This window comes from Acipenser ruthenus, chromosome 26 (assembly GCF_902713425.1).
Source record: "Acipenser ruthenus chromosome 26, fAciRut3.2 maternal haplotype, whole genome shotgun sequence".
NCBI lineage: Eukaryota > Metazoa > Chordata > Actinopteri > Acipenseriformes > Acipenseridae > Acipenser > Acipenser ruthenus.
In genome coordinates this window covers 14,473,274-14,499,264 of record NC_081214.1, presented here as the reverse complement: position 1 = coordinate 14,499,264, position 25,991 = coordinate 14,473,274, and the positions used below count along the sequence as shown (strand labels likewise).

Here is a 25,991-nt window from a genome sequence, read left to right as displayed (position 1 = left end):
GACGCCCTCCATGGCTACAGTAACACAGATTGGTTTGCCTGTTATGTTTGGACAGAAACTTCTATGCAGAAATAATCTATTTAGTGCAATGCTGTAAATAAGCTTCAAATGATTCTCTTCCTATCAAGGGCATATTGTCAACTGTCCATTTATGTACACATTTTGTGATTTCTTGACATGATAGTATAAAGACCCCCAATGATACTCGTCCTTTCTTTAGTGATTAGTATTTTTCTGTAGTTCATTTAACACTTGGTGACATAAGTAAAAAGTAGAAAAAAACAATGCCTGCCTTATTAGAATTATTTCTTGGTCTACAGACTGGTAGAAATCTGTTTTGTCAAGTCTTATCTTTTTTCCAGATTCATGTGGTTGCATTTTCCTGTCACATGGAGCCTGTTGGCAAGCACAGTCACGGGGGTATGAATAGAGTAGAGGGGAGGCAGTGGCTCCGGCTCTCACACATTCAATCCACAGCTATGCTGCTGTAGGGAGGGGCTGAAGCAGAGGCAGTCTCTTGTGTTTGGAGGCACCTTTTAACAAAACAGGCGATGGAAACTGCTAAGGATTCTTATTGCTGTTCTGTTGAGGCTCCATGTCTCTGAATGTGGGGGGGATCTTGCTTAAGGAAATGGAAGGGTTATTGAGAGTATCAGAATCTGGTTGTGTACGAAGGCATCTGTCTGTCAAACTCACATTTTACATGTAGATACAGTGGATCTAGGACATGGTGAACTGCTTTTTCATGTTACTGATGGCTCTAATTTGAATTTGCAGCAGTCTTTGAATTTAAACAACTAGCGTCAAGTTTAGTAACTGATTTATGCCTTGTTTCCACTGCCTTTCCCCACGTATAGCTGAGCTGGTCAGTCTGGGCGAGGTGTAGCAGAGGGAGTGTTTCCGGACGGGAGTTTCGATCTCATACCAAACAGGGCCATACTGTGCTATATGGAGGTATGTCATCGCGAGGTGTGTGCTAAAGAGACACACTGCTTTGATTCATGAAGCTTTTCTCCCATTGTGTGACAAAACCTAATTAATAAGACTAGTGAGAGCTGTGTAAAGACTGAATATGAAAACAGCCACACATGTTTCTTCAACTTCATCCATCTTTGCATGTTTGCATATGTGAAATCAATCCCACAATCCAACAAGACCTTTTACTGTAGTACTATGACCTTTACTGCCTCACTACTATTTCCTGTGTCAGCGATACTTGACAAAATGACAGTGGAAAGCAGACAGCCATCTTTAAATACACCTCGCCCAGACCAGCCAGCTCAGCTATACCTGGGAAAAGGAAGTGTAAACGAGGTATTAGAAATAGCTGAGCTGAAGAGTGTGAACGTCACACCTTTAGTATAACAATACCTTACTGTAACAATATTTCCTTTTCTTTTCACACTGTAAATACAGTTTTAGTGGGGAAAAAGGGGCAATACATTGCACTACAGATTGTTTTAGATTTCCAACTATGGGTTTTATTTGATCAATTTTTAAGCCACCCCTGGATTTTAGTAGAGCATTTTACAGCACTGCCATAATTAGCCATAGCTTGATTTTTTTAGAGCATTTTACCAAATTTTACCCCCCCCTGGATTTCATGAACCCTCTACTGTGTTTTTATTGTTAAACCCAGGATAACCCCAAAGATCCTCTGTGCAGTAAAATGCTCTAATAAAATCAGGAAGGTATAGGTTCATCAAATCAACCCATTAGTCTGTGCAGAGTGGTGGCAATCTTAGGGATGCTATTGTCTTTTCAGCAATATAATCACTTCTGTCAGCAGAGCTTATGTACTGTCCCCGATTCTCCTGTAAAGAGTTTAAAACACTTCATGCAAATTTTTTATTCTTTTTAACGAACAGGCATCCAAGAGGCCTCCTCTGCCGGTAAGAATGACAACAGTATTGGGCTCCATGTTGTCTTGTCTGTTGTGCTAAATTGAACCGTCTGCTTTGTGCTTTTTCGGAGTGACTTCAGTTTGCCATTGCAGCCTTTAGAGAGAGAGTTGCCACTGTCGGCAGATATGGTATAGACTCCTGTATGAATAGGTTTTATTCAGGATGATCAATCAATGAAGTGCTTTAGAGACATGTTCAGTTGTAATCTGTGCATTCTTCCGTAGTTTCACCTTCTGGGCACTTTTGACTCCTCATAAACCAATGTTGGCATACCAGATGGTTTACATGATCTCCGGTAGTGTCAGGTGTTCGTGTAGCTGAGGGGGTGTTTACACTGACGCTCAAGTATACCTCAGCTACACCTCAGACAGCAGCATCGTATCTCATACCCAACGGAGCCAAACTGTGCTGTATGGAAGTACGTCATCGCGAGGTGTGTGCTGAAGAGACGCATTGCTTTGAGTCCTGACGCTTTTCTCTTATTGTGCGACAAAACCTAATTAATAAGACTATTGACAGCTGTGTAAAGACTGAATATAAAAAAAGCCACACGTTCAAAATATTTGGAAACTACAAGAAATGTCATTGACGAGTAAAACAAAAAGCTCTTCGTTTTTTATTTGAAAACAAGTCTTTAGTCTGTGCTTCACAGCTGCTTTCATTTCACACAAACAAACGAATGGCTTTTTGAAACTGGCTGCAGCACTGTGGCATCGCATTCCAAACTTCCAGTCTTTCCTGTAACCTGGTGTTTTCTGTTGCTGCCTTTTTTTAATGTTGTTTTTAATTGTCCCGGGTGTTCTTTCAACTCCTTTCTACCTTTCCTTTCTTTTCCCTTTCTCCTTCGTTTCTGCTGCACCGTGCTCCTTCCCTCCCTGTCCAGGACTGTCCGGACGGACCCAACAGCTATCTCTCAGACGCTGACCCTGAGCTCACACCTCACACCTCGGCAAGTTGCTGCTTCCTTACTTGTCTTGACTTCTCCTTTTGGGTTGAGCAGTCTGTGCTGTGCTGTGCCTTGCAGACCGAGGCTGGAGTTCAATTTAAATTGTTTTATGGAACCGCTGTCCTTGTAGCGGCTTTCGAGAGGTACCAACAAAACGAAACAAATAGAAACTGTGATACAACGGTTTTTGCTTAGTATACAGCAGTAGCTATGGGCCTCTCATTCTGAGCTTGTCTGAGTTCTACTTTGTCACGTGAATATAGGCTCAGAGCAAGCTCCAAGACAGAAACATTATAATAACTCAGTACTGAAGAATGGAACACATTGCCAGTTACCAGTAATTGAAATGACATTTGAAGTTACTTACTTCTTAGTCATATGACAATCTAAGACACTTTTACGTATTTGGAGCTAGACTGATACTTTGTGTTACACACTTGCACTTGTCTTTACCACAGTCATTTTAAGTCAATGTAGTGATAGCACCGCCATGATTTCAAATTTAATCCGGCCTTGGTTTTCAAATTTCATATGATTATTCATAAAAACTAACTCATTAATCAAGTCAATGCTAACGTACTGTGTTCAAGCGCTGTGTGGTGTAGCCAGACAGCAGAAAATCTTTACCTTTCTCTTAACTTGCGACAACGTTTGCCGTCATTGTTCAAGGCAGATTGTGGGGAAGTGGAGAAGCTTAACGGTGTTACACTGATATGCTTCCCCGCCTCACTTCAGAACATGTGTTTTTAAGGAATATTTTCGGGAGCTGATTTTGCTGGAATAGATACATGTAGTAAGCATAGGAAATAATGACCATAGCAGAGACAACAAAAGAGAATGATTAAGAACACATTATGGAATATTAAACAGTAAGAAATTAAATATTCAGAACCTTGTAAGTCTTGTTTTTGTTCAGTTATTGGCTGGATTATGTACATTTTAAGAAAGATAAATAATTGAAGTATATTTTGCAAAAAAAACAAAAAATATCTTGATAAACATAGTGAAACTAAATCTGTTAAATGCACATATTAACATTCTGCCATGTGGCTGGTTTCACAGACCCTAATTCACACTAATCTTGGACTGCCTAACCTCAGTGTGAGTGTCACCTGGGGTCTGTGAAACCAGCTTTTTATGTTCAGTTTCTTTCCCAGTTTCCTACAACACAGTATCCTCTTTGTGGTTCCTAATCACTGCTCTGTAGAATTAGCTTGTCTATTCAGAAGCTCATTGTTGCTGTTTCTCTGCTGAGTTCACCTTGCGTGTCTGAAGGCTGTTCAGCAACAACAGGGTTTTGTGTGTGGGTGTGTGCACATTGTGGTTCAGTGGTATGAGAATACAAAGGCAATGGAATACATCAGGGTGTGTGTATAGTAATGATTTATACAAGACTGAGACTCACCTGTGGGTTAAATCAATGTCAGGCTCTGAGAGACGGGAACAGACTGGCACAAATGGAAGAGGCGCCACGCTTTCCTGGGGAGTCTATCAAAGCCATCGGTGAGTGCCCTATTCTCTCTCACAGCTAGTTTCACAGACCCGGCTTCATATATATATATATTTTTTAAACCTTACTATGTCGATGTCAGACGCTATTAAAAAAATTAGTATTGTCATTTATTTTGCATTCCAGAAAACAAAACAAAAAAATGGTCCTGTTGGCCTTATTTGTCCCTAGGCTTGGTGATGTTTGCGTATTTATATTATTGTCTTGATTCTGAGTAAGTTTGCTTTGAAAGTGCTTCAATGTGTTGTTGTGAACGGAGTCATGGCTTGCTAATGTTTTATACAACGACTTTTATATTTATAGAAAAATAATAAAGTTCAGAAAATTGTATCTGTTAATCTAAATTATCCTTTTTAAAGATTTGAGGCTGACCTGACCTGTAGAAGAGGTTTTTAAACCTCCAGTTTTCACTTCTCTCCTGAAACTCCCCTTGTGGTCTCAAAAGCTAATGTATTTTATAATCATCTGCTGATCTTATTAAAAGATATCTTTTTATTACGTTATGTATAGGAGAGAAGTTCTCTTTGATAACATATTGGAAGCGGTAATGTGTTTTCTTTCCGCAGCTAAAGATGTGATGTATATCTGCCCTTTCACTGGAGCGGTTAGCGGGACACTCACTGTGACTGATTACAAACTTTACTTCAAGAGCCTGGAACGGGTAAGCACCCAATGAAGCAGTCAGCTTTCCTCTGCAGCCTCTCTACTTTATTGATAGAGTAACTTTGCAATGCATTTCCTCCTCATACCAGTACAGCCAAATGCACACAATCAATAACATTCATGCAGCACTGTCAATCTCAAAGCACTTTACAGAAACAGCCACCAGCATTTACAATTGAACAAGCTAAAAACTGAATGAATAATGCAATTGTGGATCCTGGTCACATTTATGCATATACTGTCCAATTGTGACAAAAACACAAGCAGATTTTTCTGCCTTGGGGTACTGTATAAAAAGAGGCTGTTTGTCTGTCTGTCACACATCCATTTTTATATTTATATGATGAACCGCTTATCCATGTGTGCTGAAACTGGATAAGGACATAGCACTGTATGGAGGCACCCTGATAAACTTACTCTTTCACATGTGCATAGTGTACAGTGAGCATCAGTCGTGCTGATCTAGTTTTTCAAGATACCGATCTCTCTAGAATGTACAGCCGTGGCGGTAAATGATAATCACTGGCATGCTTGTTTTAAGCTTCATTCTGCATAATGTACCATATAGAAAACAACTGAACTATATTCCTTATTCATATACAGTGTGTTAAGCAGTGTGATCCCTAACCTGAAGCATTTCCCCCGCAGGAGCCACCGTTCATCCTGGATGTTAATCTGGGAGTGATCAGTCGACTGGAAACCATCGGAGTCCAGAGCCATGGGGAGAACTCGTGTGGGATGGAGATTGTGTGCAAGGTACAGCACAGCGCTGTAGCAAGACTGAGTTTGGAGAATCACTGTGCTGTGCTTGCTGCTGGAGGCTGTGTGCTCTCATGTTAATATGAGCTTTCCCTACTGTACTGGTGCATGTATTCCTTGCACATTGACTGATTGGTTGTGTTTCCTCAATGGGATTGTTCTCTTAGGGGTGGGGGAGCAGGTCAGCCTCCATGCATCTCCAATCATTGGTCTCTCTTTTTGACCAAGCCCTCTGTGGTAATTGTGATCAATGTGTATGTTGATTCCATCGAGGGCTTAATGTTGATAACATAAAAGGCTATTAAATAAGCCCTCTGTGCCACCTGGATATATGATTCACTTCACTTCAAGTTTGTTTTAAGCAGGGGTTAGTTAAGCATCATAGCATTCAATAACATCATGAAAACAGTAACATGGGATTATTTTGCTTCACCAGTGCATACAATATTACATATATTTATTATAAATCACAGAAATCAGCCAACCGCTGTTAAGGTTTTGTCAGGATTCCAGTACATCTGTGTCAGGGATGGAAATGAGTCTGCAATTGCACTGCAGTTTCACCCACTCCAGCTTTTAATACAGTTTCACCTTCTGGGCACTTTTGACTCCTCATAAACCAATGTTGGCATACCGGATGGTTTACATGATCTCAGGTAGCGTCAGCTGCTGGTGTACCTGAGGGGGTGTTTCCACTGACGCTCAAGTATACCTCAGCTACACCTCAGACAGCAGTTTCGTATCTCATACCCAACGGGGCCAAACTGTGCTGTATGGAAGTACGTCATCGCGAGGTGTGTGCTGAAGAGACGCACTGCTTTGAGTCCTGACGCTTTTCTCTTATTGTGCGACAAAAGCTAATTAATAAGACTAGTCACAGCTGTGTAAAGACTGAATATAAAAAAAGTCACACATGTTCAACTTCGTCCATCTTCGCATGTTTGCAAATATTAAATCAATCCTACAATCCAACGAGACCTTTTACTGCCTCACTACTACTTTCTGGGTCAACTATACCTGACAAAATGACATCATGAAAACAGTAACATGGGATTTTGCTTCACCAGTGCAATACAATATTGCATATATTTATTATAAATCACAGAAATCAGCCAACCGCTGTTAAGGTTTTGTCAGGATTCCAGTTGTCAGGGATGGAAATGAGACTGCAATTGCACTGCAGTTTCACCCACTCCAGCTTTTAATACAAGCTTGATTAGCCACAGTGTATAGTTAACAGGTGTGTTTTATTAAACTCGTACCAGGTATGGATCAAACTGCTTTGCAAGGGGAGTCTTCTTTCCATCCATGCTGTGTGCATATGTCATCCCATGCATAGCAGATAGGGCTTGTTTTTTATGTGTTAGAGACCCCTTGAACATGACTTGTACAAATATCAGGATGTGTTTTGAAATGCACATGTATTCCTGTAGTGCAGCGTTGGAGTAATACCTCCTCAATTAACACTTTGATGTATGTACAGACGTGCTCAAATTTGTTGGTACCCCTCCACAAAAAACGAAGAATGCACAATTTTCTCTGAAATAACTTGAAACTGACAAAAGTAATTGGCATCCACCATTGTTTATTCCATATTTAATAGAAATCAGACTTTGCTTTTGATTTTTTATTCAACATAATATTGTAAATAATAAAACAAATGAAAATGGCATGGACAAAAATGATGGGACCGCTAACCTAATATTTTGTTGCACAACCTTTAGAGGCAATCGCTGCAATCAAACGTTTTCTGTAGCTCTCAATGAGACTTCTGCACCTGTTAACAGGTAGTTTGGCCCACTCTTCCTGAGCAAACTGCTCCAGCTGTCTCAGGTTTGATGGGTGCCTTCTCCAGACTGCAAGTTTCAGCTCTTTCCATAGATGTTCGATAGGATTCAGATCAGGACTCACAGAAGGCCACTTCAGAGTAGTCCAATGTTTTGTTCTTATCCATTCTTGGGTGCTTTTAGCTGTGTGTTTTGGGTCATTATCCTGTTGGAGGACCCATGACCTGCGACTGAGACAGAGTTTTCTGACACTGGGCAGTACGTTTCGCTCCAGAATGCCTTGATAGTCTTGAGATTTCATTGTGGCCTGCACAGATTCAAGGCACCCTGTGCCAGGTGCAGCAAAGCAGCCCCAAAACATAACCGAGCCTCCTCCATGTTTCACTGTAGGTATGGTGTTCTTTTCTTTGAAAGCTTCATTTTCTCGTCTGTGAACATAGAGCTGATGTGACTTGCCAAAAAGCTCCAGTTTTGACTCATCTGTCCAAAGGACATTCTCCCAGAAGGATTGTGGCTTGTCAATATGCATTTTAGCAAATTCCAGTCTGGCTTTTTTATGTTTTTCTTTCAAAAGTGGAGTCCTCCTGGTCTTCTTCCATGGAGCCCACTTTCGCTCAAAAAGCGACGGATGGTGCGATTAGAAACTGACGTACCTTCACCTTGGAGTTCAGCTTGTATCTCTTTGGCAGTTATCCTTGGTTCTTTTTCTACTATTCGCACTATCCTTCTGTTCACTCTGGGGTCGATTTTCCTCTTGCGGCTGCGCCCAGGGAGGTTGGCTACAGTTCCATGGACCTTAAACTTCTTAATAATATTTGCAACTGTTGTCACAGGAACATCAAGCTGCTTGGAGATGGTCTTGTAGCCTTTACCTTTACCATGCTTGTCTATTATTTTCTTTCTGATCTCCTCAGACAACTCTCTCCTTTGCTTTCTCTGGTCCATGTTCAGTGTGGTGCACACAATGATACCAAACAGCACAGTGACTACTTTTCTCGATTTAAATAGGTTGAATGACTGATTACAAGATTGGAGACATGTGTGATACTAATTAAAGAAACTAATTAGTTTGAAATATCACTATAATCCAATTATTTATTATCTTTTCTAAGGGGTACCAACAAATGTGTCCAGGCCATTTTAGAATATCTTTGTAGAAAAAGCAATAATTCCTCTCTTTTCACAGCTTCTTTGCTTTATTCTATGACATACCAAAGGCATGCAAGTATACATGATAAAATAGCTTTTAATTTCATAACTTTTCAGGAGGAATGAAGCATTATTTCAATGAGCTGTAAGGGTACCAACAAATCTGAGCACGTCTGTATATATGTGTGATATGGCATTCCCTGTTTACTGCAGACTATCTGTACTTGTTCCAATTTCACACGGGGCTGTGTTCAACACAATAAAAGCTGTATGGCTCTGTACATTTGATTTTCCTTTCTGACATTGACAGGATATGAGAAACCCACGCTTCGCTTACAAACAGGAAGAGCAGAGCAAACTGGAGATCTTTGAAAACCTCACCAAACATGCGTTTCCCGTTTCCAATGACCTGGTGAGTACCGGGGTCTCTATTTCACTAAGGGAGTTGATTCCAGAGACGGAACAGCAACCCGAGAGAGCACCTCGCACTGCAGTCCAATTCCTCCTGTGCTGTATGAGATAGCAGACCCAGTTTCCATCCCCAAAGGTAGGGACACCATTCCTCCTCCCCATGTAATCGGCTCATGTAACTTTTTTCTGAAACTATTGAAGTTGACATTTTCAAGCAAATTGTGGGCCAACGGGTTACTTGACATCTTGCAGGGAAAAAATATGATTTGTTGGAAAGCTCTTGCAAAAAGCTTTAGAGTGAGGGAACCCCTCCCCAGGATGTGGTCCAATTGAGCTGAAACGACCCTATTGCATGAGATTCAATCAGTCTTCATTTAGGATAGTTTACCGTTAGTAATGTGGCCTCCTGTTCAGTCTCTGTGGTAGCATCTAGCGTTTCACTTGAATCTCGAGACCCATCAGTATAAAGTGTATATATCTTGTTGCTTCCGAAGTCAACAGTAACATGGTAGAAAACGACCTTGTTTCAGTGCTCCCTTGGTTGACTGTAACCTGGCTGTTGGTTATCTCACACACACACACAACCCTTGTTTTTGTCTTTTAGCCCCTCTTTGCGTTCCTGTATAAGGAGAAGTTTCCCGTTGACGGCTGGAAAGTGTACGACCCTGTAGCTGAGTATAAAAGACAGGTAAAGCATTCAGTGAGCAATCTTCCTGGAAGTGCATGGACCTCTCAAGGGTTTAGATGCTTTTATTTGAGTGGCACTCAGTTTTCCACTTCACTGGCTCGGGTTGAGACCTGACCTGGAGCGCGATTGTGAATCCCACGTGGTCCCTGACAATGATAATAATGGAATTGCAATGTACAGAGGATAAAGTGCTGTGCGGAGACTATTCAATTCAACGCATTTTTAAAACCAGGTGAAAAAAAAAAATAAGGAAAAACTAAAAAGCCATCAAAATGTTAATTTAACATTTACAAACCCAGTGCCACACATACCGAGAGTGCACATAATCGCATGGGAACATTTCCTGGAAGATTACAAAGATTTGTGTAGAGGATTATTGACAGACACAATCTGAAAATTCTTCTCTTTTGTTTCTATAATTTTGCCTTTCGCACATTACTGCACCCTCAAGACTTCTGTTCTCCTTGACCCAAAGGGCCCTATTTTGAAGCAAAGGCAGGGATGGAAATAAGACTCATTGCACCCATTTCAGGTTTTACTACAAGCTTGATTAGCCACAGACTATAGGTAACAATCTCAGATGTGTCTGGTTACATGCATAGTAAAACCAGGAACAGATCAAACTGCTGTGCAATAGGAACATTATTTTCACAGGGCAATACAACTAGCAAGAAACAATTTGCAGGAAGGAGCAGTGAAATTATTGCTCCAAATTGTTTTTTTCTTGGTCTTGCACTTCAGTTGAACTCCAAGGTTAACTTGTGCTTTATAATGCCAGTGATGAAGAAACATAACTTGTATCTAACAATTCTACATAATTATAGGCCTATTTCAAATCTTCCTTTTCTTGCAAAGATATTAGAAAAGGTAGTTGCAAATCAACTGCATCAATTTATGACACGAAGCAACATCTATGAAAAATTTCAGTCTGATTTTCGCCATGCACATAGTACTGAGACAGCTCTTGTTAGAGTATGAAATGATCTATTAATTGGCACTGACTCTGACTATTTATCAGTTTTAATTTTATTAGATCTAAGTGCTGCTTTTGATACCGTGGATCACTCTATCTTAATCAATCGCATGCAAAATTGTGTGGGTTTATTTGAGTTGTTTTATCCTGGTTCAAGTCTTCTCTTTATGATAGGTCTCAATTTGTTTAAATTAGGAATGAAAAATCTGCATTGTCTGAATTTAGTTTGTGGTGTTCCACAGGGCTCTATTTTAGGTCCTTTATTATTTTCCATTAATATGCTCCCTCTGTGTGATATTATAAGCAAACATGGAGTAAATTTCCATTTTTATGCAGATGACACCCAGCTGTATTTGTCTCTAAAACCCGGTGATGCCTCTTTTGGGACCAATATAGTATCTTGTCTTACTGACAAAGGGCTGGATGTCTCAACATTTCTTAATGTTGAATGCAGAAAAAGAGATGTTTTGTTAGTGGGTTCATCAAACCAGCTAAATAATCCTGAATCATTTGGCCTGGATTTCAGCAGACTACCTTCTGAACCTGTACTAGAAATGAGAAATGTAGGTGTGATCTTCAACCCTACTCTTTTATTTGAGAAACATATAAAAAAGATTACAAAATCTTTTTATCATCTGAGAAATATTGCAAAACTTAGACCTATAGTTTCTACATCTGAAACTGAAAGACTAGTACATGCCTTTGTATCCTTCAGAAATGATCATTGTAATGCGTTATTTTGCTGCTGCTAGAATCTTAACTAAAACCAGAAAAAGGGAACATCTCACCCCAGTGTTGGCTTCTTTGCATTGGCTTCCTGTAAATTTTAGAGTTGATTTTAAAATACTGTTATTAACTTAGAAGGCCCTAAATAACTTGGCACCAAACTATTTAGGAGAACTGCTTATCCCATACATCCCCAATCGTAACCTTAGATCCCTGAATATAGGATTGCTGGTAATCCCTAAAATAAAGTATGTTAAATGGGGAGGAAGGGCTTTTCTTATAGAGCCCCCAAACTTTGGAATGAGCTGCCAGCACATGTGAGGGAAGCTGAGACTTGATCTGTTTTTAAAACAAGACTAAAAACATAATTGTTTGAGCTGGCATTTTTATAATATATATGTATCTATATATCTGTCTCTCTCTATATATATATCTATCGCTCTATCTCTCTATCTGTTTTAGTTTTATTGTATCTGTTTGATATGTACTACTTTGTATTTTTATATGCATTATGTATATATTTTTTTTATTTAGTTACTGATGTTTACATTATATATTTCTTGATTTGATTTATCTCCTCTGGACCAGTGATTGCAGCACAAAAAAAAAGAATCATTGTCTTGCACTACATTACATCTTAGAATTCCAAGGGGAATAAAAAGGGAGGTGTTGTATTTAAAAGCAAGAAATGTATAAGGCAGTCCAACTTTAAACTCCTGCCATTGATATGGAGGCCTCGTCTGCAGCTCTGTGTAGCTTTAAAATAACCTACTTGTATAATCATTTTGTAATCTCGATTGACAAAATTGGAAAATAACAAAATTCAAAAACAGACTATGTATGTAACCTCCCTTGTATATTCGTTCCTGTCATAGATGTTCTATTAAACTTCAGCTCTGATATTCCCCAGGGTCTGCCGAATGAGAGCTGGACAATAAGTAAAGTGAACAGCAACTATGAATTGTGTGACACCTACCCTGCTCTCCTGGTCATCCCCACCAGCATCAAGGACGAGGATCTGAGGAGAGTGGTGGCGTTCAGAGCCAAGCATCGCATTCCTGTGAGTGAGAGGCTTGTTGTGTGTGTGTGTGTGTGTGTGCTTCAGAGCTAAGCATCGCATTCCTGTGAGTGAGGGGCTCATTGCATTAGTGTGTGTGTGTGTGTGTGCTTCAGAGCTAAGCATCGCATTCCTGTGAGTGAGGGGCTCATTGCATTAGTGTGTGTGTGTGTGTGTGTGTGTGCGCTTCAGAGCTAAGCATCACATTGCTGTGAGTGAGGGGCTCATTGCATTAGTGTGTGTGTGTGCGCTTCAGAGCTAAGCATCACATTGCTGTGAGTGAGGGGCTTGTTGTATTAGTGTGTGTGTGTGTGTGCTTTAGAGCTAAGCATCGCATTCCTGTGAGTGAGGGGCTCATTGCATTAGTGTGTGTGTGTGTGTGTGTGCTTCAGAGCTAAGCATCGCATTCCTGTGAGTGAGGGGCTCATTGCATTAGTGTGTGTGTGTGTGTGTGTGTGTGTGTGTGCGCTTCAGAGCTAAGCATCACATTGCTGTGAGTGAGGGGCTCATTGCATTAGTGTGTGTGTGTGTGTGCTCTTCAGAGCTAAGCATCACATTGCTGTGAGTGAGGGGCTCATTGCATTAGTGTGTGTGTGCGCTTCAGAGCTAAGCATCACATTGCTGTGAGTGAGGGGCTCATTGCGTTAGTGTGTGTGTGCGCTTCAGAGCTAAGCATCACATTGCTGTGAGTGAGGGGCTCATTGCATTAGTGTGTGTGTGTGTGTGTGTGTGTGCTTCAGAGCTAAGCATCACATTGCTGTGAGTGAGGGGCTTGTTGTATTCAGTGTGTGTGCGCAGAGGGGAGTTACAGTCTCCAGGGATCAGAAAACCTCACAACACATAACAGAATGTATATTCTAGCCACTTGTGCCTCGGGGTCCATATTGTCTTCTCCATCCATCCATCCATCCATCCATCCATCCATCGTTTGTCACCAACCACCAGTCACTGTAATAATTTGAGAACATTTTCACAAAACGGCCTGGAACTCGGTAGAATGTCAGTCAACGTTCAGAGCTCTGTTGAAAAGCAGTCGCATGGCATATTTACTGCCAGAAAGCCAGGTGTTAGTGCCAGCTTACTCTGGTTTACATTTAGAGGTAATTGCAATTATTAATGCATTGAAAACTGACCACAGTGTTCAAATGCCACTTGCTGTGTCGCTGTGAATTGTGTAACTTTGTACAAGTCGTCGGACTTGTGATATCTGTAGTTCAAGGGTTACACACATTGCTTCTGATGTGTTATGTGCACGAGATCATAATTGGACTAATACGTGCCCATGAAGTAAACAGCTCACAGCCCTGTGAGAATAAGTGTACACAGTGGGGTGCCGTGGGGAGACTATTCTCTGTACTGAGAATCCCTGTTTCCTTGTGTTTGTGGAGTGAGTGTAGTTCCAGAAATGGACACCAGGTGTCAGTTATAGGAGCCGACAGTCTTTTGCAAAGGGAAGCACATTACCACTCTTCCAGTGTAAATTAAAGTCTTGTGAAGGGGTAATAACTCCCTTACAAGTCCCTTTATTATTATTATTATTATTATTATTATTATTATTATTATTAAACTTTATTTTCACTTGGACTGGTGAAGTCCATTTAACCTGCCTTCACAAAATCTTTGTCAAAGTATGGGAATGCATAGCATTTCACACATTCTAGGTTTTACTATGAGCTTGATTAGCCACAGCATATAATTAAGAAGCTTGGGTGTGTCTTATTAAACTCGGAGTAAAACCAGGAATGGATCAAACTGCTGTGCAGAGGGAGTCTTATTTCCATCCCTGAAGTATTTTACAAGCACAAAACATCAAATTCATATAATAAAAAAACAATCCGGAGCAGTGAAACATCGATTTGGATGGGAAATCTGTGTGTGTGGCAGGTTCAGAAACAGGGCTGTCGAATCCAGATCACTTACACATATATCACAAATGCATTGTAAGAAATATGATTTGAGTTTTATACATTAAGGGTTATACTTGCTGTTTAGACAAAGCAGTTACCTTTTTATATTAGCCCATTTATATTATTATCTCCATTAAACCCAGATGGCTGCAACATCTCATTTGAGTTTTGATTTTGTTGCCTTTTTAAATACTTTATTTACTGCATATTTGATAGTATGACCTTTCAAAAAGCATGTTAAATATAGAAGCAGGTCGAAGCTCAATGTCACGTGATTCCTCAAGACCAGGAAGCAATAAGGCAGCCAATTAGAGCAACCCAGAAGGGAAAAAAAAAACATTTAATTGGCATCAGTAGCTACTGTATATTTCTTTTCATAAGGAGGTCAAATAATCAGACAGGCTGGGGAAGAACACCATTGGGATTCATGTCTTATTAGATCATTAAAACAGACCCTGCTGTGTAGAATCGCTGGTCTGCCTTTGTATTTCTGAAGGGTGTTTGACATTCCTGATGAAGGGCTGCACTGCTCCCTGCAGGTTTTATCATGGATCCACCCGGAGAGCCAGGCTACCATCACCCGCTGCAGCCAGCCTTTAGTGGGGCCCAGCGACAAGCGCTGCAAAGAAGATGAGAAGTACCTACAGACCATCATGGACGCCAACGCCCAGTCTCACAAACTCACCATCTTTGATGCCAGGCAGAACAGCGTCGCGGACACAAACAAGGTGAGAGTCGGAACAGAGCTTAAGAGCAGGCTAGCGCCATCGTGGCATCTGATGCAAGAGCATAGAATAGAATTAGAGCAGACTGCTCCGTTCACTAGCGCCATCGTGGCATCTGATGCAAGAGCACAGAATAGAATTGGAGCAGACCGCTCTGCTCGCTAGCGCCATCGTGGCATCTGATGCAATAGCATAGAGTAGAATTGGAGCAGAACGGTAAGCTCGCTAACGCCATCGTGGCATCTGATGCAATAGAATAGAATAGAATTGGAGCAGACCGCTCTGCTCGCTAGCGCCATCGTGGCATCTGATGCAAGAGCACAGAATATAATCTTTTTTTTGTCCTGGTATTTTAAAGGTTGTTGTTTCAACTATAAAAAATAAAGTCCTTGTGAACTTGCTCTACCCTCTTGCTAGTCTTTCAAGGCTGAAGAGAGTTCATTCTTTTATCCTGTCTTCAAATCCTGTGTCATTTAGATTAGCCCAGTTTCTCTCTTTGTTGTATTTTTTGTAGTGAGGTGACCAGGATTGGACACAGTATTCTAGGTGTACTCAAACTAGAGCATTATAGAAGATTAGCCTCACTTCCCTGGCCTTGTATTTCACACTTCTAGCTACAGTATAGAGACTAACATTCAGTTTCCCTTTTTTATTGCCTCTCCACATAGGCGGAATACTGTTAAAGTTTGAACCCCAAGGTCCTGTTCAACAGCCTCAATCCAATTCTCTTTCTACTTCTCCTAAATATAATTTGCCTGCTCAGTTACAGAGCAGGTTCGAATCCCTTTGAATTACCTGTCTTTGTCATCTGCAGGTTTACAAGCTTGCAGTGTGAATCTTATCCAAGTAATTGATATAAATGAGGAACAGTCCCAAGCACTGACCCACACAGTCTGGCTGCACACCGCTTACTAGTACTTTGTTTTCTTTTTTTTTTTTTTACTTGTTCTCTATAAAATGTCACTTTATGTATGCAGATCTTAAGTATTTTTTTTTCTTAACCTTATCTGTTCAGTGTATATATTCAAGGTGATTTCACTCAACATTGTTGGAGCGTTGTGAAAACTGGAGGGTAAGTGGAGGATGATATGCAAAGGAAAATTGTCTGTGACAGAGACACTCTTGTGATGCACCGTATGGCCACCTGGAGGTTGTGATTGTCGAATGGCAACATTTAAGGAGAATTGAAACCCGTGCCAAACCACAATGTTGAGTGAATTATGAATCACCCTGTATTTAAATACTGATGGCTGAGCTAAAAAAGAGAATTAATATTAAAACATACGCTGAACCAGCCATCAGGTTTTCGTTATTCTTTTTTAAATGTTTAAATGTTCCAATGTTTCAGAAATTCTTCCTGTATCCTGCCAGCTCAGTGCATATTCCCGAGTGAGAATGTGTTTGTGCTGCAGCTCCCTTATTGGAGGTTTTATTTTTTCAGGCTAAAGAGGGCGGGTATGAGAGTGAGAGTTTCTACACCAACGCTGAGCTGACCTTTTTAGAAATCCCCAACATCCACGTGATGAGAGAGTCCCTTCGCAAGCTGAAGGAAATCACTTACCCCGTCATCGATGAAGCCAAGTGGCTCTCCAACGTGGATTCAACCCACTGGCTGGAGTACATACGGGTGAGCATGACGTGCTGACCAGCACTTTCAAGCAGCCATCCAGAAAGATGGGAGCGAATGCAGAACACGGTTAATGTGTTAGACATTGTAACACAGCAGAATTATTATTTGTGGCTGTGAAAATGAAGGCTGAAAGACAACGTCAAGCCTTTTTATTGGGCTTCCCTATCATTCTATCTCTGTCATTCTCTAAAATAGCTCCACATACAAGCAGACTGTATACTTGTTTGTGTGATTTAAACATTATTAAAGAATTAGCAAGAAACAACAAAGGTGCATGTAGGACCTCTCAAATGAGCCTGGTTATTGATTTGAAGCTTTTTAACATCAACATTTCGCTGTTCTCCAAACTTCACCAGATTTCATACACATATTTGTAACCTGTACATTCACTCTTTCATGTTCTTGCTGTACTTTTGCGCTTGCATTCAAACTGCTGTTTCAGCAGCTCAACTCTACCCACACTCCTCACTGTGGATTTGAGAACAATATTAACAATACACACTATCCCTTTCATTCCTGTTTCGACTGAGGATCCTCTGAGCATGCACTGGTTTCTTTTTCTGGCGTTAAGTGGTAAATGCAGTCGCTTGGTATTTGGCATGCAAGGAGATGTCTGTCTGTCTGAATGATTGCTGTGTCACGCTTCTCTTTCTACCACTCATGGTTCCTGTCACTGATCATTGCTCTATCTGCAGCCGTGGCGGGGGAGGAATGCCGCTGACGCGCTTGTGCTTTTCTCTCCGTACCCAGTTGCTTCTGATGGGTGCCGTGCGCATCGCAGATAAGCTGGAGTCAGGGAAGACCTCGGTGGTAGTGCACTGCAGCGATGGCTGGGACCGCACGGCACAGCTCACCTCCCTGGCCTTGCTCATGCTGGACAGCTACTACAGGACCATCAAAGGCTTCGAGGTGCTTATTGAGAAGGAGTGGATCAGCTTCGGACACAGGTTTGCAGTGGTAAGAAAGGGGCTCCTTTTGAAAGGCAGTGGGGACACTACAGTATAGACACTACATTGCTGCTCTTTACTGAATACATTAAAGATTACAAAAGTAATATGTAACCAAATTGCGAGTTCCTGAAATAAACCAGGATTGTGCATCTAGTAGCCTGGCACTAATAAAACTAAGAAGCATGTGATAGGAGTGTGCTGTGCTTGAGATCAGCCTTCATGTTCAGAACTGTGTTTCCAGCGTGTCGGCCATGGAGATGTGAACCACACGAACTCTGAGAGATCCCCCCTCTTCGTGCAGTTCATAGACTGTGTCTGGCAGATGATGAGGCAGGTAAGAGACTAACCCTTGCGTTCCTGCGTGTGTCTGTATACACGGATAGTTTTCCAATATAAGACTGCATTTTTTATTTTTGTCCTTTTTATATTTTCCAATTGTATTCATATTTTTTTTTATTTATTAGACTGCTCTTAACTGTTCTATTTTTTAAAACTGCCTTTTTATCGTTTTTTTTTAAATTTTACAATTAAACAAAAAATTATCCAATTTTATAATGTTTTGGTTTTAGACAATTTTTCTATTTAACGAACTAGCTTTTTATTGTAGTTTTTCTAACTTTACAATAAAACCACATTTTTGTCTCAAATTTGTGATTCATTAAATTTTGTATTAGATTGTTTTTAATTGAATGGTTGAGTTCTTTTTTTGTGTGAGAAGCGCTTTGGGACCCTTGTGATGAAAGGCACTATAGAAATGTATTGCACTGTTAAATGACCTCTTATTGGTACTGGCAACATTATCACTGTCCATTTTACTTCAATGGTGTACTGTGACCTTCAGCACAAGCAGTCACGAGGTACCAGGAAGCAGCCGTTTAACTTTGACCTTGAAAAATCTGTGTCTCCTGAATTCTGAAAGTTAAAATTAATAACAGTGATAAAGGTCACAGTGATAAAGGTGATAAAGCTGCTGACGTTTAGAATAACTGTCCTGAATGAAATCTGTCTCTTCCTAGTTTCCGGCTGCGTTTGAATTCAATGAGCTGTTCCTCATCACTATCCTGGACCACCTGTACAGCTGCCTCTTTGGAACATTCCTGTATAACTCTGAACAGGAGAGAGTGAAGGCGGTACGAACCAAGTCCTTAGACGGGGCCCAGAATGGGCACAAATAACAGTTGACCAATGAAATACCTGGGTCCAAGTATTTGGGTCACGAGTTGAAACAAAAAAGAAGCTAAAGTGATGTGATATCAGCTGATAGTGGAATAGTAAATGTGTGGCTTCTAGAACTTCAGTTACATCTCAGAGGAGACCGCAAGAATTCTGTTATCCTGCCGTTGTGTTAATTAAACTAATTCTGCTTCCGACATTGGTAAATACAAATGTACCTTTAGACCCTATAGTGTGTCTTTAAACGTTTTGTTAAGTAGGTTTCATAGAAGAATATTCTAGGGGTGTTAGTTTTTAGATGTTTAAACATCTAAACTTATTTGGGAATGCTTGTAACCAGTCAGAAAAGCCATCATAAGATGAAATACTCCACAATGTAATTGAGTATAAGACTGTATGTGTGCAGCATTTAATAGTATATGGAAAAGTTCAGAAATCTTCAATATAGAATAAATGGGCCTACACTGTACACTTGATGTAGACACAAAGGCTTACGTCGCCACTGTATTTGACCTGCATATGTTTGACAACTCTTAAACACTTGGCTATCGTTTAAACTCTAAACTCTAAAAAGAAGCTGTTTATTTTCAATTGGTCAAGCTGTGATTCTCACACACGTTTTCATTAAGGGTAAGGAGTGCATTGTAAGACAGACAGCTGCATGACACTGTGGCTGCCCAGTGACTCCATCCTTCAGTGGTGTGTTTGTCTTCCCTCTCGGTTCTAGGAGCTGCACACTAAGACAGTGTCCTTGTGGTCCTACATTAACAGCCAGCCAGAGGAGTTCACCAACCCCTTCTATGTGAACTATGAAAACCACGTTCTGTACCCCGTGGCCAGCCTGAGGCATCTTGAGCTGTGGGTCGATTACTATGTGCGCTGGAATCCATGCATGAGACCACAGGTAAGACGAGGTGCCAGGGCTGGGTGTCTCAGTGTACAAAGGTTTGGGCTGACCATGGTAATAGTTTGTAGTTTAACCCAGTACCCCAGTACCATTGATGACCATGATTGCATATAGCCAGTTATGCTGTACAACCATGTCCTAACTACAGTATGGTCTAACAATGTGAACAATGTGAATTGCTGTGGGGACATAAAGTAACCATGGTACATCAGGGCTGACCTTGTTAACAGTTCATGGTTTACTCACGGAAGAACATGGTGTAACCTGCTTTAGACTGTGATACGTTCCCTCGGATGCAGATTTATGGTTTTGCTGGTTCACACAGATGCCCGTTCACCAGAACCTGAAGGAGCTGCTGGTGATCCGCTCAGAGCTGCAGAAGAAGGTGGACGAGCTGCATAGAGAGGCCAGCACCCGCTCCCTGTCCTCCTCCTCTGACCGGGGCTCGACCCCCTCCCACTCTGCCACCCCCGTCCACACCACCGTGTGACAGGCAGGGACGCACCGGAGCATCCCCACATCTGTGCCAATAGCATCACAGAACAACAGTATGCACAGAGGAGGGACAAATACAAAGAGACATGCTGGCTTCAGAGAGACTCAACTCATGAGATATTTAAAGAATGTGTGTTTTTATTCATGAAACTGCTGTGAAAGAAGCCAGCAGTACTTGGTTATTCCTAGAAACGATTTTAAAAATAACATCCTTCAGTGAGGATATTTTAAAGTGGGCTGTATATTTAAAATGTATATTGTTATTTAAATCATCATTCAGATGTTGGCAGTTGGTGTTGTGTACAAGGCTCATCAAGCTCAACCTGTCATGCTTACCGTAAAAACCGGTGTATAAGTCGCACCGGTGTATAAGTCTCCCCCATCCCCTTTTTGAGACAACAATTTCAGGAAAAAGCCTATAGGTCACACCGGTGTATAAGTCGCTCCCCCCTTTTTTAGGACCCCATAAAATACCTAGAAAATAGACTTCTACAAAGGTTTTTACAGTATTTCTATTTTGTTACGGGATATAAGAAGTCAGTATTGAGAATAAGGGATAGTGCCAAACGGTTAAAAGTCACGACTAACAGTCGTTTCTTTAAACTACAGGCCAGCTGGCGTTGTGTTAGTAAAGCTGTTGCAATTGCGTGCATTGACTTTAAATGTCCTGGACTGTGAATAAGCACAGCACACTATCCAGTCTAGGTCACTGCTGTTGGTGTACGCATGTTAAAAAATGCCCACACTCTATAGTGTAGTTTTTATCTGAAAAAAAAGGATGCATTCAGTTTATCCACATGCTGCCACTTTTTAAATCATGGGAATAGTTTCCTCCCTGGCCTTTTACACAAGACTATGGGAGTCAAAGGGCACTGTTTTATTATTCTAATAGTGAAGGGGTTTATATCTGCAGCTGTCTACATCACTTGAGCAGGTGATCTACCTTCTTTGATGTGCTTTTACAGTGTCCTGTCCCACACGTGCACACAGCCATTCGTTTTATTATCTGAAGTCTTGCATGAAGGGATTTGAAACACACACAAACATCTATCGAAATACTCAATTTTTTTTAGCACATGTTGGCATGCCATATAGCATTTTGTTCAGAAGAGTCTTTCTTGAAGAACACACAGTGGTATTCCCTGAACGTGTTACCTAATAATAATAATTAATTGTAAAGGTCATTGGCCTATAGGTTTAAATAGTGTTTATAAAAATATTAGACATAGATGACAGAACTACAGAAAGTGTCCAGATCAGAGTAAGCCCTTGATTTGAAGTGAAGGGCAGGTTAACAAACCTTTATTATATTGGTACTTTTAAAGCACCAGATTTTGTAGTGAATGCAAATGGAAATGCAGCTGTTCTAGTGGAATGCATACGGGTGTTATGGCTATTGTTATAAATGGTATGTGTTTGTGATTCAAATACAAATGTTATCTGTAGTCAATCAAGCACATTGTAATGTGTAATTTTTCTGTCAGTGGAACAAGTTCCTTTTTTTTTAAATTCTATATATGCTCATTTTTATATATGATATTTAGTTAACTGTTATATTGCACCTAATGTGTTATGTACAATGTGTTATTTCTGTGCGTACTGATATGTTTCCAATGTGTGTCTTTTCCCAAGAAAAAGATGTGCCATATCTTTAAGAAAGTATTATAAAAAAACTTAAGACATTCCTTGATACCTTAAACATGCTCTTGTCTGTGATTTCAGTTTGTTTTGTTTTTAATGTTGAACAGCTTCGCTCAGATTGAAATGTATGGGTAGACTGTATGGATACCATTGAGGTTCAGGGTTACCAATTTGGTTTATTTATCAGATGCATGTAACAGTGTGGGTCCTGTATGTTACTGAACCACACAGTGTTTTTATTATTTTGACATTAAGGACGTATTAAAAGTCTGTGTGTGTGCTGAATCAAGTGCTGCAAGCCTGTTTTGTTGTTCTACAGCACATCTCAAATATCTGAAATGTATTTGCTCACGATTGTAAGTCGCCCTGGATAAGGGCGTCTGCTAATAAATAAATAATAATAATATTCATCTTAACACTTAAGCTGCAGTCGGATGTGCCCTGTCGACAGCCAGGATAGTAGAATTGTTCAGTCCTGTAGGCTGGAGTGTATTGACAAGCCAGTCTGGCAGTTAACATCATGTTCTGTGCTCTTCGATTGGTGTTTGCTGGAAATTGTGTAACTGTCCGACCCCTGTAGCTGTAATGGAGTGTAATGCTGATCGCAGAGTGGATAATGTAGTGTGCAGGGTTGAGCTAGTCCATTACAATCCAGCTGGGATTCCTTTGCCTTCCTTCTCCCAGAAACTGCCTTTGAACACAAGTCAGAATCCGACCCTGCAGAGCAGTGCTGTGTCCCGGGCAAGACTGTATCTGCACTCTGCAGGTTGTGGGTATTGGACTGCCATACATACAGCTGCTTTGCACATACAGTAGGTAAAAGAAACTTGATACATTCAACGATAAACGTTTCAACTAGAAGTCGTGATTGTTAGAGGCTGCTAGTGGAAACGTGAGTCATTTGACTTTATTACGTTTCTTTTAGTATTTCTAAATTCAGCACTATTTCGTGTTTTACAGTTGGTACATGTTGGTCTTGCATGCTCTGCAGCTCTGATAAATAAACAGCTGACCCTAACTTAAAGGAAAGTGGTCAAATATAGTGGTGTGTGTCTCTGCGTGTGCGTGAGGGGGTCTGTGTTTGTGTATCGTGTGTGAAGGAACTTACAGGACAAAATACAGTAGACCCTAGCTAATCAGAGCCCATTGGAACTAGATAATGTTTCGAATAGTGACTAGTATGGAGTTCTGATATTAGTCTACCATACTAAAAGAATACCTTGTCTATTCTTTGTTCTATATTTCTGATCCCTACATTTCATAAAATGAATAAGCCTTTGAAATACAGAGACTGCTGCTGTAAATGTTTTGCACACCACTCATAGTTGTGCTTTTGATGTTGGGGCTCTGCTGCACCTATCTGAATGTATTCCATTGTTTTAGCATGCCTAGCATTAGTAAGTCTACTGTACTGAAGTTAAATCCCTGCACTGCTGGTATGCTTTCCTTTTAAAAGCAGCATTTGATTGCTAAACCGCTTCAGTCAGCTGCAGTCTACATGTTTGCCCACAGTGACAGTGATGTGAATAGCCCATGCTTTCATATCTGTGTGACCAGCACCTTCAACAGTACTGTAAGAATTAAATTGCCATTGCGTTAAGTGTGTAATATTGATCACAACAGTAGTAAAGCACATCAAAAACTGTAGGACTAAAATCCTCCTGGTGAATTCATAACCTTCAATGCATTTCAGAATAACCATAACATAGCGCCGTGATTCTCAAACCGAGTCTCGGGGACCTTTGAGGTCCGCAGAGGTTGCTAAGGGGGTCCCATGAAATTCTAGACACTTGTGTTTTGTAAAAAGGCATACATATTCAATGCAAAAAAACAGAAATTCTTGTGATACAGACGATATGCATAAGACATCTGCTTTTACTGCAGCAGTCTCTTTCTAGTTTGTGATTTTGTTATTCCTGAGTTTTAAGTCCCCAGTTAAACTGTTTTTACAAAGGGGTCCCCCAAGAGATTTGAGAACCTCTCAGATGGCGTTTCTTTCTTCTTGGATGCTGGCCGTGTTCTTCTGGTGCTGCGGATAGTTTGATTCATGGTTCGCTTGGAAAAGCCATCATTTGTGACGTGTTTAGAAAGGACCTCCCATGGGATCTATAATCAGCTTCATAAAAGCACTTGTATAACATGATTTCAAACTGTTAACAATAGCTCAGAACAGTGAGGCCACCCCTAAGTGATCTCTATGCCCATCCGCAGGACCCAGAATGCATTCCTCTACAAGCGATCTGTGACAGAATGCATTCCTCTACAAGCGATCTGTGACAGAATGCATTCCTCTGAAAGCGATCTGTATACAAAAGACTGAGTGATATGAGTGGCCATTTATACTTGCTTTGTGATAGTCCGGGCTCCTTTTCACAGCATTAGTGTCACAAGTCCTCTATTGTTGTCCTCTTAATCCTTGTTCTTGCCTCAGTACTGTTCACGCAGGCCCCTATCTGCTGGAAACTTGGACGTGTTCATTTTCTCTCTGGCAGGTTATTTGTAAGAACATGTTTTTAAATTATTTGGTACTCAATTGTATAATACAGTTTTCAAAGTGTTTAAATGAATTTACTTCTGGAAAAGTTATTTTCATAGATTTACTCAATGTGCTTCCCTTATAAAAGTTTACCACAGTAAATTAGCACCGCTTAGTACGTTTTCACAATTTTCCCATGGTTATACTATGCATTTACAATAGTTGACCCTGTTTTTTGTTTTTTTTAAATGTGCTTTCCAATACCTCTCTGGGCTTTAGTGTTTACCTATGCATCACTACTATGCTTTCACTGTGCCTTATTACACGTTGCTGTGCTTTTACTGTAATACTTTAACAACTATTCACATTTCTGTAATGCTTTTCATCACAAGGATCCTATGATTCTGCCTGACAGTGGGTCAGTCTGAGTTTGCTGTTCTTTCACTCTGCACACGTGGGCTGACCTGTGTACTCTGAGCTCGCAGGTCATTAGCCTTGCCCCAGCTGAGGGCCCAGGGCTGCTGATGTGCAGCTCCAAGGCAGTGTTCATGCTTCTCAGGAGTAAAGGAAGATGTGTTAACAGCATTAACTCGGGGGCTCTTTCAATCATAAAGCGCTGTTATACTGAAGCACTCCTTTTAGCCTGTCTTTCACCAGCAAAGTCTAATAAACAGCTTTTTCTGTGAATATATTTTTGGGACTGAACTGTTGCTTTTGATATAAAAAGGTGTGTACCTGCATGGCTATCAAGATAACTATTCCTTGATGAAAATCACAAAACAGGGACACTGTGTCTCTAATGGTATTTGCCTTTGCCCTCCTCTCCACACTCAGTTCATTCTTAGAACTGAAGCTGGTGGCAACTTCCCCAGGAGGTAATAGGGCAGCAGTGTGGAGTAGTGGTTAGGGCTCTGGACTCTTGACTGGAGGGTTGTGGGTTCAATCCCCAGTGGGGGGACACTGCTGTTGTACCCTTGAGCAAGGTATTTTACCTAGATTGCTCCAGTAAACACCCAACTGTATAAATGGGTATTGTATGTAATGTGAAATAATGTATAATGTGATATCTTGTAACAATTGTAAGTCGCCCTGGATAAGGGCGTCTGCTAAGAAATAAATAATAATAAAAAAATAAATAATAATACAGTGAATCAGGTAAAGATGGGTTTTAAAATTAGGATTTACAAGCATAATACTGTTGGGTTAACATATGAATGCTGTCCTGCTTAAAGATGCTGTCATATATACAGAACTGTTAGGGGTCTGTCTGCAACGGAGCTAAGGGACAAACTTTTTCAGCTTCTTGGCGAACTGTGTGTGAACACTGTCACACGCAGACAAATACTGTGAATGGACCAAAGCTGTTTTACATTGGGGAAATATACTGGGTGATTTATAGACACCCTATCATAGGAAAAAACATTGCAGAGCAGGTCTCTTTAGTTAGTTTTACAAGCAGACAGTCAAGGCGGACATGAACACATCCAGTGCTGATGAATCTCCTGTATAGTACA

General features: G+C 40.7%; 1 protein-coding gene across 10 annotated transcripts in view; it reads left to right on the top strand.

The window, feature by feature from the left end:
• The window catches only part of LOC117430210 (myotubularin-related protein 1-like), a 28,972-nt gene extending 6,686 nt beyond the window's left edge, over positions 1-22,286 (top strand). For 3 of the 10 annotated variants that reach the window (XM_034050037.3, XM_059000694.1, XM_059000692.1), the window contains 14 exons: positions 2,788-2,853; positions 4,278-4,353; positions 4,927-5,021; positions 5,672-5,779; positions 9,029-9,130; positions 9,734-9,817; positions 12,427-12,576; positions 15,020-15,208; positions 16,647-16,832; positions 17,586-17,792; positions 18,027-18,119; positions 18,802-18,915; positions 19,686-19,862; positions 20,191-22,286. In XM_034050037.3, the coding sequence (XP_033905928.3) occupies positions 2,788-2,853; positions 4,278-4,353; positions 4,927-5,021; positions 5,672-5,779; positions 9,029-9,130; positions 9,734-9,817; positions 12,427-12,576; positions 15,020-15,208; positions 16,647-16,832; positions 17,586-17,792; positions 18,027-18,119; positions 18,802-18,915; positions 19,686-19,862; positions 20,191-20,355 (1,812 nt within the window). In that variant the 3' untranslated portion in view covers positions 20,356-22,286. Of the gene's footprint in view, positions 1-1,868; positions 1,893-2,787; positions 2,854-4,277; positions 4,354-4,926; positions 5,022-5,671; positions 5,780-9,028; positions 9,131-9,733; positions 9,818-12,426; positions 12,577-15,019; positions 15,209-16,646; positions 16,833-17,585; positions 17,793-18,026; positions 18,120-18,801; positions 18,916-19,685; positions 19,863-20,190 lie in introns of all 10 variants that reach the window. The other 7 variants (XM_059000697.1, XM_059000695.1, XM_059000698.1 and 4 more) reach the window with 3 other exon arrangements.
• Positions 22,287-25,991: the final 3,705 nt, after the last annotated feature.